At 40.5% G+C, this 21,949-nt stretch overlaps 1 protein-coding gene across 1 annotated transcript in view; it reads left to right on the forward strand.

The window, feature by feature from the left end:
- The first annotated feature begins 10,426 nt into the window (after positions 1-10,426).
- Positions 10,427-21,949, forward strand: part of ghra (growth hormone receptor a) — a 34,931-nt gene continuing 23,408 nt past the window's right edge. The window contains exons 1-2 of the mRNA XM_076289292.1: positions 10,427-10,744; positions 18,619-18,750. Coding sequence (XP_076145407.1) covers positions 18,639-18,750 — 112 coding nt within the window. The 5' untranslated portion in view covers positions 10,427-10,744; positions 18,619-18,638. The remainder of the gene's footprint in view (positions 10,745-18,618; positions 18,751-21,949) is intronic.

The raw sequence follows: 21,949 nt of genomic DNA on the forward strand, positions 1-21,949 counted from the left end.
GGTAATTTTGATACCATAGATTTAATAGAGACCCAGTCAGACCAATAGTATGAAAAATCAGGAACAGAGTTTATTTACAATGATGCACATCAAGGGAGAGACAGTATGACTTGACCTAAAGATCCATCAGCTGCTCTAACTAGACAAGGAAATAGTTCGGGTTTAAGTATCCTTCCAGGCTGACGGGAGATGGCGTTGGTCATCCCATCTCACATGGACTACACTGAATCAGACCCTGATTAGTGGTAACCTGGCAATCCGGAGCAGATAGCTACTGACGCAGCCATGCAGAACAGTAAAACACTGCAAAGTCATAATATTCCCGCTTATCTCTAAATAAAGTCACACACAGATATACACAGGGACAGTACAGATATCATACAGTCATTACATAGAATGATACTTTTAGTATCAAAGTGACCCACTAATGAGAAATGCAGAACATTAAACCACATATTGAAATATTGGACATAATGCAGAACATTAAACCACATATTGGAATATTGGACAAAATGTTCTATTCCACTTTCTCTCAGTCCCCCTTTTTCAGCCTTTATGGCTGGAACATTTCATCAAATACTGCCACTGAGAAATGCACAAAGTTAGTTAGCACAAAGTTCATTAAAGTTAGTCAGATCCAAATAAGCAGGTACATGACTAGATTTAAATGATTTCTTCATTTTGTTGCTTCAAGTCATGAAAAATAGCTACACACGATTGGTGTACAATAACAACCAAATAAATCTAAGAGCAAATTGTAACAATAATCACAACAAGAGCTAGTGATCCAAAAAGAATATATTTGGTCTATCCCCCTAAACTATCCAGAAACTCTATATAATTTCTATATCAGGTTAGGTTAATCCCATTGGTGTACCACCTTTTCAGATTATCAACCGATTTAGAGGCATCAGGACATAAATCACATGTATATAAAAATAATAAGTTCTGAATCCAATACTCTCAAGTCCCCCTTTAAAAGACTTAAAGCCTTTGACACCAAACAATAGCACACATTCTGATTGAATCAGGATGAGCCTACTAATTAACTGAAAGTATTGCAATAATTGTGTCTCTTTACCATGTGTATAATACTTAGGCAAAGCTGAATATAAAACCAAAACACATAAAAAATGTCTCTCAACAATTCTCAAATAGAACCCAATAAAGGAAATGAATCAAATGACACAACATGGTTACATGTATAAAAGTGGCCCTGACTGTCTTGATTTCTCACAGGGTGTGAAGAAAAGTTTACAGACCACAGAGTACCAGTGATAACAACAATAACCAAACAGTTCAAGGGGAAAAAGAAACAATAGACAAAGGGGGGAAAAAAATAGACTGTATAAGGCTCCCTCTTTTTAACCACTGATTACACCTGAAACAAAACACAGAGATATACATATCTGGGCCCAAGGCCCCAGTAGTACTTCCTAAGTTTCAGCTAACATTATTAAAACGATTTCAATTGCAATACTGCTATGATCAGTCACCAAATTAGTAATTAGCAATGAAATATAAATTCACATGATCATGATCTTCATGGATACTTTTTTTTGTGTGTGTGCCTCATATCAAGAATTGTTTATCATACAGCAAAGCTAAATTATCTTAACCTTTTTCCACATTGTTTAAAACAGGCCTAAAGGAATGTTTTAAAGAATTTGGTTAGCACTTTATTCTGAACATATTCTGAACATCTGAAACAAATGAAAGTTGTATTTTATTTTATTTTATTGCATTGCTGTATCCAAAATAATTGTAAACAATATGGTTGAGTATGTATGTCATCATACCACATTATCATCTTGACACTGGTTTGCATAGCTGTAAAACAGTTGTAAAACCTTTTCCCTGTCAATGAAGAGAAAAAAATAATAATACCAATATAACAACTGCAGTGGGTGTGTTGTTAATAAACATATGAACCTATTAGTTCAATATTAGTTCAGTGTAGTGAAGTCAACATCAACAACCTCTCATCCTCCATGAAAGAAAAAGCTATCTTTAATCATAACTTGATACACTGCAAGAGCTAGCTGTCTATGTTATCAGACTACTCTTAATCAGACTCCCCCTTATGATCTGCAGCAAGACATGTTAGTATCAGAGAGTACCTTTAGCAGACAATTGCAAAGCAACACATACATATAACCCATAGGTCAGAAACATACATAGACATACTGTAGCACTTTAAAGGAACAAAATGTTAATTCAATAGATCAATATAATCCTTATCAATCTCGGTAGAACCTCCATAAACTGATGGTAATTTTGATACCATAGATTTAATAGAGACCCAGTCAGACCAATAGTATGAAAAATCAGGAACAGAGTTTATTTACAATGATGCACATCAAGGGAGAGACAGCATGACTTGACCTAAAGATCCATCAGCTGCTCTAAGGAAATAGTTAGGGTTTAAGTATCCTTCCAGGCTGACGGGAGATGGCGTTGGTCATCCCATCTCACATTAGTCTGAGCAAATTAGGGTTGAAGGTGGAAGTAAATACAGCAAAAGGATATTTGGTATCAATCGAACCGTAATTTCATGTAGATTAAGAATTTCGCAAATCGCATATCATCACATATAGATATTAGCTGATATCTCCCATACTGGTAAGAGGATCTTTACCAAACTTGGTGTACTTACTCACCATACGTTCTTGATGAAATTAGTAGGTGTTTAATGTCTTGGGGTCAAAGGTCAAGGTCACTTGAGGTCATACTTGACATGCAATGTTTGTTTTATACCTCTCAAGCAGATTGATTTTACACCTCTCAAGCAGATTGAAGGATCCTCATTAAACCCAACACAGTTAATTAAGCCTAAATTAACTGATAAGGCATTAAAGATCATGGGGTCACAGGTAGAGGTTAAAGGTCATGAGGCTATAGGTGGCTGAGGCATAGAATCAACTATCTGAATTGACATTAAAAAAGATTAAGACATTTATTAAAGCAAAACAAACTTTATTTTCTGTATAAAAACAGTTGTTTCAACCTCCACATCTTATTTTAGTGTTGTAGTAGTAGCCTCTCTGAAACCAGGGGAAATCAAAATAATTTGCTGTTTTAAAATGCAAACATCTATGTGAATACCTGTTTTAAAATAACTGTTTCAGTTCATAAATTATATTGGAGTAAAAAACAAAGTACTTTTAGGGACCGTTCGTTATTTATAAATGGGGTCACCGGAGGGATTTTGAGTGCTTCAATCAAAAGTTGCATGACCCTCCCCTGCCTGCAAGAAAATTTTCAACGACCCTCCTGCAGCTTTTTCAAAAAAGGCATGACCCTCCCCAGCCAATTGTCGATACTTTCCACCCACGCTGAAAAGCGCTGTGAAAACACATCGACTTCAGCAATCGTTCTAAACTCACCCTCTGATTTCTGATCTTACACATCACACTTCACCAAGATGGTGGCCATTTCAGTAGATTTACACACTAACTGTTGTGGAAACACAATAAGCATGGAAACTAAATGCACACTTCCTGCAACTGCATTAGCCTACTTGAAATAAGTTACTCCTCTAGTAAATATTCACATGAAATAAAACAATAAAACATTGAGACCATTCAACAAAGCACACTGGGTAATAACAAATTCAACACATGAACTTGTTGCTATGGACTCGTCTCTAGGCTTCCTCAGTCATTCATTGTAAAGCTGCCGAAGCTGAACATTATCCAAAACTCAATTTCTCAGACGAGCGTCAATTTGGGAGCTTGCTACACTGGTTCCTTCTCAAATGACTTGGGTTTAGGCCTATAATTTTAACTTTTCCCCGCTGTCTTGCCGTTTTAATATTTTCCCGTAGAATATCCCATATTACTGTAATACTCTCATAACATTAGTCCTGCATTCTGGCCTGTCTCTGTGTTGTCCTGTTGTTACCCCTTGCCCTTCCAGAGAAACAGATGTATTCAAATCATCGTTTTGCTTGCTTGAATGCGAACTCAGAGTGATGTTATCCTACAGTAGGACTATTTAAGTTAACGACGTGGTTGTCGTGAGAGCATGATTCATTGGCGCTTGCAGTGTTCGGCCGTAGGCTATGTCTACGTGCGCACCTGCCAGGCTAAGAGCCAAAGAAATCCCCCTGTATATTCACTCCAAGTTGGCCTACCATAACTTACCAACTCTACACTGTAGACCATAAACTGGCTATTTATATGACCAATGTATTTGTTCAACTTTATGAAGCAGAATTACGCACTGCTACTTGGAACGTAACACATTTTTGTTGGAGAGAGAATGACAGTGATTAACAAATTGCACTTGTTGCTGGTTACCAATAAATAGGGCCTACTATATATTTTTTTGCAAACAACAAAACAGAGCCGGACAGTAACGGAGTACATTTACTTGAGTACAGTACTTGAGTACAATTTTGAGGGATCTGTACTTTACTCAAGTATCATTTTTGGGGAGTACTCATGACTTTACTCAAGTACATTTGAAAGGAAAATATTGTACTCTTTACTCCACTACATTTCTATCCATAACCGTGAGTACCCGTTACTTCTTCTAAAAAGAAAGGAAAAAAGAAAAATCTCGGAAACCCTCAATTTGTTGTTTCCCTCTCAAACGTGATTGGATAGTGCAGGCGCCACTGATTGGGACAACCTATCAGCAATCACCTTCAGCTTTCCGCCAAAGTCAACTCCCATGGTCAGATTTAGATAAGAGACGAAACCATAGACGAAACAATGGATGAAGACGCAGCATCCCGGGAATGTGCCAACCTGTGGCCCCACCTCGCCAGACTATTTCAATTTTCTGAACAAGTTAATGATAGTTTTCACTTCAAGTGTTTCAATTACAAAATAGTATTTTGTATTTGAAACATATTTTATATACATGTATTAGAAATACTGCCCATCCCTGGCAACATGGTAAAAAGATGAAAATGACTTGATTTTACTTTCAATTCCTTTTACATTCTCCAAGGTATTAACATTAACATTTTTCATAACTCCATGTAGGACGTTTCTGTACATAAATGTAAGCACTGTGGCAGTAGTAATGCACTATTTAGAAAATGTAGGCTACTCTTGTACTCTTAATACTCAAGTACTTTTAAAAACAAGTACTTCAGTACTTTTACTTAAGTAGACATCTGACTGTTGTACTTTTACTTGTACTTGAGTAAAATTTAGCAAAGGGTATCTGTACTTTTACTCAAGAAATGAAGCTGTGTACTCTGTCCGCCTCTGCAACAAAAACAGAAAGGATGGAGCTCAGCAAAGCTAGAGATGGGCAGAAACAAGGTCAATTGGTAGAAATACTAGTCAAAACGTTAGGAGCTGGATGTGTGGATGAATGAAGCACAAGTATGCTTTATAAGCATGCACACTGTTTAAAGTTAGGCTAGGATACACGGTAAACTACAAGTAAACCAAAGTTAAATTTAGCTTTTTTAGGGCTGGATAAAGTTGACCAAATGGATATACTGTAGGCTGTTAGGCGTGAATAAAGTAGGCTACTTTGTTGCTCCAACCCTTCCAACGTTAATGGGGACGGATGTTGACATTTACCATATTTTGCGTGAGAAACCCGGGAAATCTCCCTTATTTTCATTGTTCGATGTTGACAGAGCTATGGAACGAAAGGAAACGTTATATGGCGACAGAAATCAACAATCAAACAAGCCACTTTGATTTTTTGCTGTTTTCATTAATACAAAAGATGGGTGACCCCCCCTCCTAGACAAAAAAAGTTAGGTGACCCTCCCCTCAACAAAGAATAAAAAGACATGACCCTCCCCTATTTTCCTCCGGTGACCCCGTTTATAAATAACGAACGGTCCCTTACATAACATTCAGTACATCAATAACAACATTGTAGTTAATTTAGACAAGCTGAAGAGCAGAAGTTTTAGATTAAATCCAAACCATTTCTGTCAAACATCTGTCTAGCATTGCAATAGTAATACTTTGTTCCCTGAAGTTGGTAGTAGGCATATAAGCAACGGCAGCAGCGGACTGATATTACCTAGGATTCTACTAGGTATTATGGTGGGTTTTCAGGATGTGAAGGGATGTAATCATGGATTTCATAAAGGTTTATACTATTGCATGGGTTTTCATGTTTTAGAAGAATGTAGTCATTAGTGTCATAAGTCTTAATGCCACTGCATTTGCTGTGAGCAGTGTGAGGTCATTGTATCTTGTGTAGATAGATAGATAGATAGATAGATAGATACTTTATTGATCCCCAAGGGGGCTAGACCAACTGTCAGAGGAGTGGGGTGAGTGGAAAAGTACTGGGGGTACCAGGATGAGAGGATCTCCTCCTTACATGGTTATGGGAGAGGGGGTGTCATCAAGCTGGTGAGGACTGGACAGGACAGGGATGAGGAGGCCACTGTGCCTTATGAGTTGGGGCCTGTCCAGCTAGGAAGAGAATAATATAAGAAGGCCACCAAACTGGAAGGAACCAGAAAAACTTAGGGTTACACTATTTTACATATGTTACCTATGCATTACATAGGTTTGCATATAGTTTTATGCATGATGGGAAGATGGTTTCCACGAATGTAAGCGACCCTGCTTGGTACTGATTGGTGAAGGGTGTTGATGGAGATGACGTGAGAGGGTGGCACATCTCAAGGGCTGAGGAGTATAAAATATAGTGTATAGCCATCCGTAGGGGAGATCTTGTCGGGGGCCCCAGCTGATGACATCTCCTCCCTATTGCTTTGATGGTTGGTCTGGACTTTGGTTGGGCTGTACTATCATTGCAATACGGTGAATAAAGATCAACAGTCTTTGGAAAATCTTCTATCTACATTGTTTCCTTCGGACGCCTTGTTCCAGAATGCTAAATTACTAAATAGTCAAGTGGTAATTGTTAATTGGACAATTGAATTTGGAAGTGGACATTTTCTAGCCTGGAAAATCCAGACACTGGTAATCTAGAAAGATTAAGGGTCTGGCCACGAACAATGTAATGGCTCAACTCGAGGGGCGGCACCAAGCATGCATTTGAAAATCTCACTGCACGCAATTGGATAACACTAGACCAATGTTTTCTTTGAATGATTCCGGACTTCGACACAATTGGATAACACTATGACCAATGTTTACTGACCTCCAACGTTGTAGCGCTGTCGTCATCAGTTTAGCTCGCCTCTGGCCCGCATATATCAGATACGCCGATTTGATTGGTTCCCCGGGATGCAAGGGGTAAAAGTAACGTGCATCATTGCTCATTCCATTGTGCTCTGGCGAGAACTCTGGATTTCCAGGGTAGACATTTTCCACGACAGTATCCTGATTGGAGTGCGCTTCTCTGTTTACTTTTCGGCGCAGTACTACTAACCACTGCTAAGAAACTAGTCACTCAAATGTTATGCAATCATTGAAATGCAAGGATAGAATAGGAGTGGACACAGGTCGCCTTATTTCCAAGACATTAGCATACTGCAGTGATTTAAAACACAGATTTACAGTGGAATTGAAAAACATCATAGCTACATTTCTAGTACCCTGGAAATCCATAGTTCTCGCGAGAGCACAATGGAATTGTCTCTGCGAGACACTCTGGCAAAGAGCAATGATGCACGTTACTTTTTCCCCAACATTCCTGGGAACCAGCTAAACTGATGAAGACAGCGCTGCAACGTTGGAGGACAGTACACATTGGTCGTAGTGTTATCCCATTGCGTCAAAGTCTGAAATCATTCAAAGTAAACATGGTCTAGTGTTATCCAATTGCGTGCAGTGAGATTTTTAAATGCATGCTTGTTGCCGCCCCTCGAGTTGGGCCATTACATTGCTATTTGCCAGACCCTTAATCTTTCTAGATTATCAGGGTCTGGATTTTCCAGGCTAGTACATTTCTAGTACAGTTATACAGAATACAGAGAGAAAAATAGCGGACCCCGATGTCCAGAGTGTGCATTACATTTGTCATGGATTTAAAGGGACACCAGGCAACGTTTTTGTGTTAATTAATCATCTTCGTATGTCAGTATATGGTTAAATGACTCATTACAGGGTGAATGAAGACTCTCTCGCCCGCCCCTACTGCCTGTAGGAAGAATATCCCGCTTGCAAGTTCGGTGTATCCGACCCGCCGACCTTCAGTCTCACAAAGTCTCAGACATTGCGAGAAGCAGGATCAGTTTACATCCTGCATCCCCAGCACAAGGCAGGCTAACGAAACGCTAGTGATTGTTGCAAACGTGTGTAATAATGGAAGAGCCGGCGAAAAAGCAGCGAAAACCCTTGACGGAAGATGCAAAGAAAAGGAAAAGAGCTTCAGACCGAGCGAGGGCTCGCACACGTATCGACACGTACAGACGCTAGGGGGAGCTTCGTAGAGAAAAAGCATCAGGCTTGCCTGGTGTCCCTTTAAGGCGAGACACGGCAGGTGAAAACATCGTTTTTTCATGCACTGGTCAATTTCGAGATTTTGAGCTAGTATGTTACCTTAGCATGTATTCTATCACACTACTACAACAAAAAAGTCCGATTTACACATTTAGGTGTTTATTTCATTATATTGTGTCTACTCGCGCCTGTATATTTCTCCTAAATTCAGCAAAAGTTAGCATTCTAACCTTGCATGCACTCCCGCGACCGTGGTCCAAAACATAACATGTGTACTACCGTTGGAAAGCTCTGTTTTCCCTGTATCACGCTATGTGATCCATATATGGACACTTCCTTTGTATCAGCAACCAATCGCGAAAGTTCAAAGGCGAGTCTAGGCTGAGAACGGAATCTCATTGGCTGTCTTTCAAGGCTGTTTTCTCAAAATGAGTTTCTGCTCACACTCTGAGCTCAAAAACTCCACTTCAGAAGCACGTACATACACCAAACTTTCTAGACTTATGCCTAACTATATGTCGAAGATTTCTACAGAGGGGTTTGTTGATATGTTATTCCTAGCCTGACTTACATGACATTTTATGCCTAAAAACATGGAAAAAAGCGATTTTTTAGGGCTAGTGACATAATTTTCTGATTTACAGGATAACAAAAGTAGATATTCATAAATCCCTCTGTAAATGTTTTCCCATCTAATATCTGAACACAATGAAAACATAATTTTGAACCTGGCTGTATCCAATGCTCAGTTTTCGTGCCTTAAAATGTATGCAAATTAGCGCATATTTAATTAGATAATGCCTAATTTGCATATGTAAACATTAAATTACAGCAAACTTGTAATACATTTTTTTCTCATATTAATGTAAGTAATCAACTGGGGAAGTTTCATAGTGATATCTGCTTGTTAAAAATTTTACCCTATTCACCTGTAGTGTCTCGCCAGGTTGTGAGCTTAGAAAATGTTTTTTGACCATTTTAACACTAAGTGGTAAAAGCAGATTTTTTCCCCAAAGTGCTTCCATTTTCTTCCATGTTACCTACTGTAATTTTGGGCAAATGTGCAATATAATCTAACAAGCATGATCATTAAAAAATAATCATCAATAAATACCACAAGAGTATCACACCACAAAGGGCACTGTTGTGTCAGCACAGAGTGATTTGGCATGAGGCAGCAGATCCAGAGAAGATGATCACAGCAGGTGTCAACAGTCTGAACAAAACTTTATAAAGGAGTGAATCACATAATCACATAACAGATTAATAGTCAGGGGGCCAATTCTGAAAAGGGCTTCCATTAAGACTTTTGCGGACATGTTTTGGTACAAGCTGTCACCCTATGTTTTTAGTTAAGACACCCATAGGTAAGATATTAGGGTGGTTGTGTGTGTGACTTGTACAAGCAATTTTTGCAAAAAAATGGCCTGAATTGCTTGTATAAGTCACACACCAAAAAAAATCAGCTTGACCACCCTAATATCTATACTTATGGGTGTCTTCTAACTGCAGGGTGACAGCTTGTACCAAAACCTGTCAGCAAAAGTCTTAATGGAAGCCCTTTTCAGAATTGGCCCCCTTCAAGAGATTGCCAACTTGCCAAGGGGTGAGTTTGCCTTTATCAGCCTAATATGTTTGATAGTATGGGTTTTGCATTCGCTTTCAGTACGTTTTCTACCAAACCTCTTCACTGCTTTAAATGCTCTTCCCTTTATTAGGTTGATTGCCCATATTTATAAGTCTAATATCTGTGCATTTGTTATAGCCTATGAATTTTAGCCCTTATTACTGTAATATGCAGGACTACATTCGGAAAGAAGGTTAGGTCCTTTCACACCAGTGTGAACCAAGTGTGAAAATTAGAAATGGGTTGGCCGTTTGATATAGCCTATCCCTTATACGAAACTAAATGCAACCAGAAGGCCATTTGCACAGGCCTGTATCACCCAACTTCAGACCAAATGTTAAATGAAAACCACATTTTAAGTTTGGCAGGAGTGTCAACACATTTTTGGAAAAGATTTGCGGATTGCTATCAGTGGAGGGCGCTGCCACGTTAAATCCCATATGCAGTGAAAGAAGTGAACTCCTACACACGCAGAGACAATCTGAAAATCTAGCGGTCTAGCGTCCTCAAAGTCGCAAAGCCTAAACAGCTGTAGCTTACGCCAGTCGAAGTTCTTTTTAACAATCGCCTTCTAATGTTAAGCCAAGGTGTAGACGGCGATGTTTCGGTGAGCATCTGTTAGTCTTGATTCTGCAGCATTTTGCGTTTTAAAACAAGGATCTCCTAGGACTGACCACGCAACACAGTCAGTCCGTGTGTTGAGTCCGACTCCAGTGACAGATGTAGAAACTGTGACAAAGTGATTACTTCGTAGCTGATATCTCTGCGAAAGGTGAGTGTGGCATAAATTGTTGGATGCGGTGTAAATTCTTATTTTATCGGCAATAGCCTACTGAAGAAGTAATGTACCATTTCTGCTTTTGCTCCGTGGCACTGTGCTGAAGAATTAGATTTGCGTACCCCCATTTTTCAACCATTTTGAGGGGGCCCAATGTTTGTTTGACTACAAAATATAGCTGTAATGCTATATCTATATGTAAATATATAGTTTCAATACATATGTGTAGGCCTGCCGGTTTTCCTGTAGTAGCCTAATCCCTGCAGACTATGTTAATTGCCTATTGTAAGATATTTTTGTTGAACTTTTGTTTCTGAAAACAAAGTGTTCAGTTCACATTTGCATTAGAGCTTGGCCGTGTAGTAGATCATATCCTGGGATATCCTACTTTTCAGTGTTGGTAGTTTGAGAGACAGCAAAATAATAAAATCTCAACATGTAGCCTAGAATATATTTCACGACATTGAATCGTATGTTATCATCTAAGGTCATATCCTCCACCCAACATGCATGACGCTTGTGCAATTTCAGTGTCCGGCGACTGGAATGGGCCAACGGGGAATAGCAGTGATGGTCTAGTACTTTGAAACAGTTTAGCAATAGTAGAGAGATATTGAGTTGTGGGGTGTCTTAATATGCATCCCATTTTGAACTTTGCTATTCCATAACATTTGAAAGAGAAATATTTTAACTAAATGCTGGAAGAAGTGTGTTGGTATTATTAGGTTATTATTGTTATTATTGGCCATCGCTTAAGGCATTTCACACATTGTTGAGAAAACAGTCTTTCATTTTGCATTTGGCCCAGCATCTGTAAGAAGCTATCAGCTTCTCAGAACATGTGAGAAACCTCGGAATAACCTACACCATGGATGTTATCTACTTGTACCCATGTCATATCTGTACCATAAAAAGTAAATAATCATCTGACAAAAAAGATTCTCCACTCTTTGATACTGTGACATTTTCCATGGAGAGTAGAGGCGGATAAGTAGAGCAGTTTGATCTCTCTCTCTCTTTTTTACGGTATCTGTTTCCATTCACTTCCAAGTCTCCTCTCTTTTATCCCCCCTTTCACAACGTGTCACTCTTTTTCTCACTCACTCCTTCACTAAAGAACACACACACACACACACACACACACACACACACACACACACACACACACATAGGGAGGAGTTAGTCTTTGTGCTGCAGAAGCTTGTGGAAGTTTGGCCAGATCTTCTTTCTGCTTTCTGAGGGCCGTTTTGCTGAGCTGAGTTTTCCACTCTACCAGTGAAATGAGAGCAGGAGAGGTGATCGGGGGCTGGGATAGTGTGCCATCACAAAGCAATGAAGCTCACAGGATTCAGCAATCATCTCTCTCTCTCTCTCTCGCTCTCTCTCCATCTTTCTTCCTCCTGGCAATCTCCCTCAAGCAAGTTCTTTTTGCCAGTGGCAGAGCAGTCAAGTTTATCATGTTCCACCCCTTGAATCATATCATATTGAACTATTCTAATCATGCATCATTATCTTTAACTATGGCTCTTTCTTCCCCATTTACCTGTCATTCCATGGCTGACTGACTTCGTCACAGTATGTCTGACTAAAGCACCTGCAGTGCCTCTTTTAGTTCTGTACAAGATATAAGCTCAATAACAACTTTCTTTTTTCATTACAACTTTTCATTACAATTTTTTTAAGTTATTAATATTACTTAACAGTAGTCCTCGTATTTAGTACCTTGACAGTAGTCATATTCTGTCTTGTCTCTGATGTTCGCACTGCTGTCCACACTTTGCTGCGCCCTGTCCATGTTGCAACCCCCTGTGACTCCCCTGTGGTCACTTCAGTTCTCGTCGCACGTCAGTGCTGGACAGGACAGAGGAGGTCAGAGCAGGACTGCCCAGAGACACTGTAAAATTATCAGCCTGGTGCAACAGTGAGGGTAATAATGACGGTGTAATTGACATAACGCCTAAGAGACACCCCGCGTGGAAGGGGGTGAAAGCCATGCAATGCAGTGCAACGCTGGCCTGGCCTGGCCTGGCCTGGCCTGGCCTGAGCTGGCCTGGCCTGGGCTGGCAGGCTCCATGCTGGCTGTGCTGTTGGAGAGCAAGCTACTCCTCCTGGCACCCGTCTCTGGGAAAAGGGGATGGCTGCAGCTCCGCTCATGCTAATGCTCATGCTCACACTCACACACTCCCCCCAGTTCAGTTTCTGGCACCGGCCGCCACCCGAGCCAGCAGAAAGGCCCAGCCCATTCCTCCAAGGCCAACGGAGGCTGATAGACTGTTCCAGGTGGATGATAGCTGTCTTGGTAACGCTGCCAACACTGGTTGCTGTTTCTGGAGGCGGCCAGGGTGGATAAAATGGCCGCCAGTACCTTATTCTTAGGTTGCTTGTGTATGTCGTTTAGGGTGATGTGTAAAAACTCGGCACACATTGGCTTTTGGTAAACAGTAGGTGTATTAGAGTGAAAAACATATGCTGAAAAAGCTTATGTGAGTGACATGAGAGAAACAGAGAAACTTTACAAGCACATTTGTTTCTGCATTTGTCTTGTAGTGTCATGTTGGCACCACAAATTTTCAGCATATATTTTTCCATCTAATACGCTTACTTTTTCTGCACAGCCTTTGTGTGCAAAGTCATCATTTTGTGCTTTAAATCACCTGTCAGGTCATGTCTGTGTTGCTAAAGGCAAGTTGGAAATCTGCAGCAGTGGTATTATATGGAGTTGTGGAAGTGGAGTGTGGAAGTAAGACATTTCAACATGGTTTGTTTGAAACGTAAAGGGCTTGTGCAAGTCTGCAGCCCTCTCTCTCTCTCTCTCTCTCTCTCTCTCCCTCTCTCTCTCCCACTGTTGCAAACAGCACAACTGGGCAGAAAGAGCCTCTGTCCTTCCAGGGAGCGAAAGCGGGAAATCTTCCGTCGACCAATCAGAGGCTAGGGGAGTTTCCACACCCCCACCTCCAACCCCCCTCCCCAAAAAATGAGGAGTTTAAACAAACATGCCCTGTGTGTGTGGATGTTTTAGCCATGCTGCTGCCCCCTTCTTTTGGCCTCCCTCTCAGGGGTGGACGGGGCTGAACAGGCTCTGAACAGCGTCAGCCGAATGCGACAGGAAGAGGGGGGAGGGAGGCGGCTGGCAGGGTTGCACGTGGGACACCCCATTTCCAGATCCAGGCCTGATGACAACAGCCAAATTGCCCTAATGAGAGGCCCTTGGTTGGAAGGACCATGGAGCCTCCTCCTCCTTTCTTTGAGGTTTTTTTTATCGAGCAGTGTGAGACATGGTGAACAAAAAGGCTGAGTTACTTGTAAGGATAACTCCCCCAGCTGTGCAGTTTTTTTTCTTCTTCTGGTTGTTAATGCTCATTTAAAACTGCACAGGAAAGGACAACTGGGAATAAAAGAGCTGGTAGTTGGCACAAGGTGAATCTCACCCTCTGGTCATCAAACATGAAAGGAAAGGAGAGTGAAATTCCAGTTGCCATTTATTTGTTTATAGCATTCATTCATTCACTATATAATTTATTCACCATAGCATTCATTCACTATATGTCATTTATTTGAGCAGTGGGTTTAGTCACTTTTAAAAAATATGTTGTTTTAAGACTAGCTATGCTGAGAAATGGCCTCTCTAATCTGTTATCACTCCACAACTTAATTTCCCAGTCTTTACACTTGTACACAATTTAGTATTTACAAATAAAGTGCTTGACAGGCCTATGAATTAATGATAATAGCCTGTCCATTATGCTTGGTTTTGGACTTGGACTTAGATCCAAGACTTCGACCATAATTGATTATGCACTTATGCGTTATTTACTTCATGAACGTCACTGTAGTCCAAAGGGGCAAAACAGCCACTACTACACCAGATTTAAGATCACTGCCCAGCAACACCTTAACCAAAAAAAAAAAAGTTGATTATGCATTCTCATGGATCTTAGTCTATTGTGTTACACAACTTTGCATAACCACCTAGGTGTGAAGTCTCCTTGATAAAGTCATAGCTTGGTAAGGAATGGCCAGAGCATTCTGGAGATGTTGCTGGCTGCTTTGCTGGCTAACGGAGTGGGGTCAAGTGCACGGTGAGGAGAACAGAGAGGGGATTAAGTGGGCTCACATCTGGTTTGTGACAGCTGTTGAACCTGCTCACCCACAGACATGGTGGAGGAAACCACAAGGCCTTATGCTGTAGCCTATAGCTAGAGTTAACATAGGCTAGATAGCAGAATGCACACACACACACACATACACACACAAACACACACACACACACACACACACACACACACACTGGTAGCTTTGCAAAGATAAGATCTGCTTCAAATAAAAACCTTAATTGCCGCTTTATAAGGACTATGCTGTGCTACTGTTTTGAAACCAAAATTGTGATGGTAATTTCTCAATCTGTCTCAACCTGTTAATTTCATTTATGTAGTGTTAGTCTAACTGGTAGGCAAAGAAAATGAAAAATGGTCAAAAAATGTTACCGTTTAGCCTGCCAAGACTGTCAAGTTCACCACTAGCCTACAGGCAGTGCAAACGGATTTTGATTGAGACATTTTTGAAATGTTAATGGTAAATGGACTGCATTTACTGTTTATAGCGATTTTTTTCGACTCCTGCGAGCACCCAAAGTGCCTCTTGCCTCACGTTCACCCATTCAAACACTGATGGCGGAGGCTGCCACGCAAGATGCCAACCTGTTCATCGGGAGCACTTGGGTTAAGTGTCTTGCTCAAGGACACACTGACAGGGTTGAGCCACTGCCGCTTAGGAGACCTTAAACAGATTCAGGTATTGAGTCAGGGCTCAATCAATACAGGGGCTCTGTAGGTTAGCCTTGTAGATTGTACTGGACAGGTGGAGAACATTATGGGATTGTGGAAGAGAACAAAGGATTTTGAAGTTCCATTTACAGGGCCTTGGCATTGGTTGAACATTGATGATCTTTGGACCCCTGAAAGCCATTGTATAGGGAAACACCAGAGAAGGACATTCATATCTGTATTTTAGTTTTTTAAACTTTTTACATTCCCGATAGCCACTTGTCAGAGGTGGGCACAAATACATAAAAAACTATTTTGTTACAAATTACAAATACTGGCTCATGAAATGTAACAAAATAAAATACAAAATACTGATGTGAAAAATGTATTTAATTAAAATACAAGTAATTAGTAATTTGGAAATACAAAAATACCCACACAATAATCATGGTATACTAACAAGGCATATTATTGAAAATGTATCCCCAAGAGACAAGAAATACTATTTTTGATTGGCTGGCAGGGGGTTATTAATTCTGTACATTGGGGCACCTATGAAGTAGATCTGGTAAAAAATGTAATCACCATCCCATATCAATGTAAACAATGATTGAACTGACAAGCAGGCTTCACAACAGTGGAATCAACTGTAACAAAGCAAACTACCCACCATCATTTTCCGTAACCAATGAAAGTAGTACAACAAATTGAACAGGTCGGCCTCTTTGAACTACATTTCCCTTGTTGTGCTATAAATGCATGCCTACTGGCAACATGGGGGATAAACAGAATAACAACCTATAAGGTGTCCCAATATACGGAATGAATTAACTTGGGAGAGAATTCCACTCTGGGGGGTCTTTGTCTACGTCTCCTCCATTATTTCTACATATCAGGACACCTCAGCAGATGTTACTCCTTACATAAATCCTCATGTCAAATCCAAGTTTTAATACTGTCCTGTAGTAAGAATGAACATCAGCTATTATTCTCCCTCAGTATCTTATCTGTATCGTTTTCAAATTTTAGTCTTGTAGCACTTAACACACCTGACAATTCAAGTTCCTAGTTATTTTTTTAATTTCTTTCAACTTCCTGACATGTTCTAAGGGGTTCTAATGGGCTTTAAATTGTCTACAGGGTGACAAAAATTGACATAAACAAACAAATTGGGTTTACACCCTATGTTGTCCTTACAGAAGGGTGATAAAGTTGACCATTTTGGCTCCCACAATTGACTTTTCTTTTCATTTTTTTCAACTTTACACATGTTCAGAGGGAATCGTAATATAATAGAAGAAAGTTGGATCTAACACTTTTAAGTTGGTCACAATGTGGCATACCACAGCAAGAAAAATGGAAAATGGGTAAACATTTCATGCTTTTCTTCCAAAAAGGTAATGAAATGTTTAGGTCAACTTTACAGTTGAATATAGGGAATTGCCCAGAGGATATCTCCAGGCACCAGCCTATTCTTAAAACCAGATTCACCAAGATTCTGGCCTTTGGCTTTATGATAAGCATTGCCTATTGTCATGGTTATAGCGGGTATATTTAATTGAGTGATGACATTTTGGCTTATTTGAGAAGTATTTAAGTAGTTGAAATGCTCAAATACAATCCCTCAAAGTATTTTGTTACAAACTATATTTGAGTTTTTCCAATCCTGCAAAATACAAATGACAAAATACGCTAAAGTAATTAAATACGTATTTTAAATACATATAATTGAAATACTGCCCATGTCTGCCACGTGTATCCCTTGTTATTGTACTACCTACTCTTTTCATGTCACAATCATGTGGAACAGTAGGCTACAAAAGGAACTCAAAACTTAAAACTGAGTCATCTTACAGGTTTTCTTTTTTTCTCGCTTAAGCTATGATTTCTGAATCCCTTTCTGTATAATGGCGCCTTTTTCAAAACCTAAAGTACAGCTCTTAGTGCCGGTTGAGAATGTCTAAAGATAGACAGGATATATTTAGTGTTTGTCCTTGCTAGATATAGCAGGAGCTTGTTTGGGGTCTCACGTTTTGTGGCGATGGACTGACACCGTGTTTCAGTGTCCCCATTGTTGCAGCTGGTGTTGGAGGTGCAGACAGGATGCATGGAAAGGGCACACGGACAGGTACGCTGGATCCATCCAAGCATCCAAGATATGGTCTATCCTTAGACCTGCAGCTCCAGGAGTGTATTTAAACACCAGCACACTCTCAGTTAGTGCTCTCCGTACTGTTTGTAGAGCAAAGTACAACTTCAGTTTAAGCTAGAGGGACTGACATATTTCTTTGAATCTATTTTCATACACAGAAAGCTCTGCGTAGGCAATTTAATAGGTTCATTTTTTTTATTTATTTAAATGCATTTCTTCAGATGGGACCATGGAGAGACAGGAAATAGGAAATTAAGACCAGGAAATAGCAAAGTCAAGACTTGAACCAAAGAAAGTGTTCCTAAGAAAGTGCTACTGCTTGTGCTTGTCAAGTATATGCATTTAACCATCACATGACAGCTTTAAAAGAATGTTCCAAGGGATATGTTGGTTGTTGTGACCTACATAAAAATGAATAAAATGTCCTTATGAATGGCCTTTTTTTTAAGTGTTGTGTTGGTACTAGCCGGTGAGTTTTCTTGGAAATAGGGTTTTGAATTTCGGTTCCATTCATAATCTACTATTACTAGGTATAATCACAACAATATGCTTGAAAAATATAAATATATGGACGTGATCATATCCTTAAATATTCTTAAAATTATAATGGCATAAGTTGTAGATATTTCCATTCCTGCCGCGGATGGTAGAATTGTAAGCAAAGAGTCTTGGTGTTAGTTGTGGCCAGTCTTGTATAGGGTGTCACTCTGGACTGCTGAAAATAAATGGCAGTCACAGTTTGTGCACACAGATTAAGTTTTGGTGGGGGTGGGGGGCTTGTGTGGAGAAGGGTGTGTGTGTGTGTGTGTGTGTGTTTTAGGGGTGGGGGCTCATGTATGTGTCCTCCAGAGGGGTTGGCGTTGGGTATATGGGCTCAGTATTTCACAGAGAAATGTCACGTCACATGGGCCAGCATTCTCTCTCCTAATGAATCCCGCTCCTGTGCTCCTCAGATCCGGGGAGGCCTGACACCATGGACGCCCCCTCCGTGACGCTCCTCCTGCTCCTCAGCCTCCTCCGCCTTGGTCCCTCGGCGGCGGCGCCCAGCTGGGGAAGGACGCTGACTTCTGACTCCCCCACCAAAGGTACTGTGACGTCTCCTCTGCGTGACTCTTCTTCCTAGGCTGGCAGACATACCACACACGGCAGCCGTAGTGTATGTCTCAGTTCATCACCGCCTCACAAGAATGCCGTCCATCCAAAGACTTGCTCTACATATGGGATGAATGTAAGTTACGAAAGTCAAGCATTGGAGGAGGTTATCATTTCCATTGTAGACATCTCTATTGACACAGAATGTAAGACAATAAATAGTAATATATGTTGAACAATAAATAATGATATTGTAAACAAATACAATATATTCAAGCTTCATGAGCTAAGGCTACACACACACACACACACACACACATACAGTATATATATATATATATATATATATATATATACCGTATTTTCCGGACTATAAGTCACAGTTTTTTTCATAGTTTTGCCGGTCCTGCGACTCAGGTGCAACATATATATATATATATATATATTTATATATATGTTTTTTTCCTCTTCATGAAACATTTTTTGACTGGTGCGACTTATACTCCGGTGCGACTTATAGTCCAGAAAATACGGTATATATATATATATACTATTGTATTCTAAGAAAAGTATTTAAAAAGATTTTGAGGTTGTCAAAAGACAACCTCAAAATCTTTTTAAATACTTTTCTTAGAATACAATAGTCCCACCACTATTGTTGAGTAATTGTGAGTGAAGTGAAAAGGTTAAATGCTATAAGCATTGTGAGAAATAACAACATAGGTAGAATATGGATATACTGTATGTATCTTTTCCGTACACATACACTTTATTACATTGCACATATATTATAACTATATGTCTTATTGTACATTGGGCTCTTTCTTTTTACACCTCTTTTGATACAGTGGTGATGTCACCATGTTCGCATAATGAGGATGTCATAATTCTTAGGAGACCATGTTAATGGAAGTGTTGCAAAATGAGCTCAAGTCAAAGGTGGTTCATAGGGCATTCAGTAGGAAGGTCAACTCACTATGCAAACTGACCATGTTGCTTTTGTCTGGTCAAATAATGTCCGAATCAATAATAATATGAACGGTAAATAATTTGCTTACTGATAAAGCAAAGTCCGGGGCTAAGATCCACTGGTTCATTCACATGGATGCTTCGTTGACAGCACTCAAAGCAAACAGTTCTCTTTACTTTTGAGGAAATTGTTGGAGTTTCACAGTGGAAGCGATTTGTGTTTTTGGTTGTTAAGCACTACTGGGAATACCCATTAACCTCTGAACCACAATCACACTGAGCACATACAAAAGTCATTGATGGCTTGGAAGCTATGGTGCTATACAAGTGAATGTGGTACACAAAACCCTATCGACACGAAACACGAAAGTAACACAAAACCCTAATTCGCATAAAAATGCTATAAAAAGTAATTTGCTGTCCTCTACCTTGTGTTCATAGAGATAACTCCTCAAACACATTCCATGACGATTTAAGTGGACATAAAAGGGGCACTGTGATTGACAGTTCTACCAGACAGAGAGGAAAATGCGATATCATTGGTTATTTCAAATACATTTAGAAAGGCAACATTTTTGTCAAGCTAGAGAGTTCATTTAGACTGCTACTCTGGGCACTAAGTGGTGCTGTTAAGTAATTTGGCTTTATGCATACTACCTGTAGCGGCTACAAATGACATAGCCACTTCAAAGACACACAAAACTTTCTCTATCCCATGCCGAAATCAAGGTGAAACCGTTTCCTGTCTATAATTCAGGGTAAACATGATATCTAGACACATCGGCGTCTCCAGGTCCTGACTCTCCCATTATGAAGCGTAATGTACGGTTGTTAAAGCCTCACTTGGCTGAGTAGTAGTGGCCAGTGTGTGCCTTCTCGATGTGAGAACTGACCCAGGAGCAGCAAGCGTGAAACATCTGTACACAAAGAACAGCTGCTGATAAGTTGAGCAAACATGCTGGCTTTTTTTTTCACCACTTTCGCTCTCTGTACCCCCCCCCCCCTCTTTTTTTTTTAAAGCTATTTTTTTGCACGCTGAAATTTCCTCTGACCCCAAACATGTGGTCATTCTTTAATGTATTTATGCATTTGAAACATTTGAACTCTTTTGTTAAATGGAGAGCTCTTTAAGAGTGGAACTTTTTCTCACCGTTGTCACGGTTTATCTCGGAAAGCATTGTTTGTGTTTTAAATCCAGCGATCATGGCAGGAACATTTGGCCATCTGCACTCCACCTCGTCTTTCCCAGACCCTCGCTGGCGTATGTCTGGAGTGTCTTTCTCTGTGAGCTTCGCTGCTGCACTCTCGGGCCCGTCTCTCTTTGCAGCAACAGGCGGAGCCCTTCAAAAAGCCCAAGCCGAGTTTATTTATGCTCTGCGGCCTCGGCGAAATTAGGGAGAGGCCGACATGGAGGCAGCCTGCGCCTCCGCAACCCCCCCCCCCCCCCCTCTGCTTTGCCCTCCATTCCCCACAAGGCGGGAGGTGTGGGAGGGTTCTTGCCTCCCAAGATCAGTTTAGAGGTCCAGGCTGTGTTATGTAAGTTGCGACCCAGTTGAAATTTCCAGATGGAGATGGGAGGGCCTCTCTTTCGATGTGGAGCCACATTTTGTCACATTTTGTAATGCGAAATGTTGCTTGTTGACATATGTTTCTTTTTTTTGGTGTTGTTGTAGCTAAATGCCATGCAGTGTACTTTTCTCTGGACTTTACCAACAGCAGGGGCAGCATGGTTTCTAGGACTCATTGTGCGTGATGACTTGTCTGACTAGTGGGAATTCCAGGCAAGGCCGCATTCTGAATCTCTGCAGAGTACAGGGGAAAAAAAGTACAGGAAAAAAAAACGTGAACCACTTCTGATGTGTTTTGCAAAGTTTGAATTCTCACATGCCACCAAAGGAATTTGGCACTTCGGTGAACTCTCTCATTTAAGCACTCTTCTCTGAAAGCGATACACCCCAACAAAAGGGAAGACACCCGCGCTGCCTCGCCTCAGCCCAGTCCATGCCCAGCGGCCGAGCCCCCTCGAAGGGGATAACCTGGGAATTAGCCCCACATTAGCACCGATAGAACACAACGCAAATAATACTGGAATAATGAAGGAATTACGCCAGATTATAACCATTAGGACAGGCTCAAGAATGCATAAATCTCTTTTAATTCTAGTTGATGCCCATCTAGCCAGTCCAACCCGTGGCACTTCAAAGAGGTTTTGAGTGTAATGGG

The sequence above is a fragment of the Alosa pseudoharengus genome, unplaced genomic scaffold (assembly GCF_046254945.1).
Source record: "Alosa pseudoharengus isolate Yale_2024_CS ecotype anadromous, Long Island Sound unplaced genomic scaffold, YU_APseudo_1.1 YU_APseudo_1.1_scf_17, whole genome shotgun sequence".
Classification (NCBI taxonomy): domain Eukaryota; kingdom Metazoa; phylum Chordata; class Actinopteri; order Clupeiformes; family Clupeidae; genus Alosa; species Alosa pseudoharengus.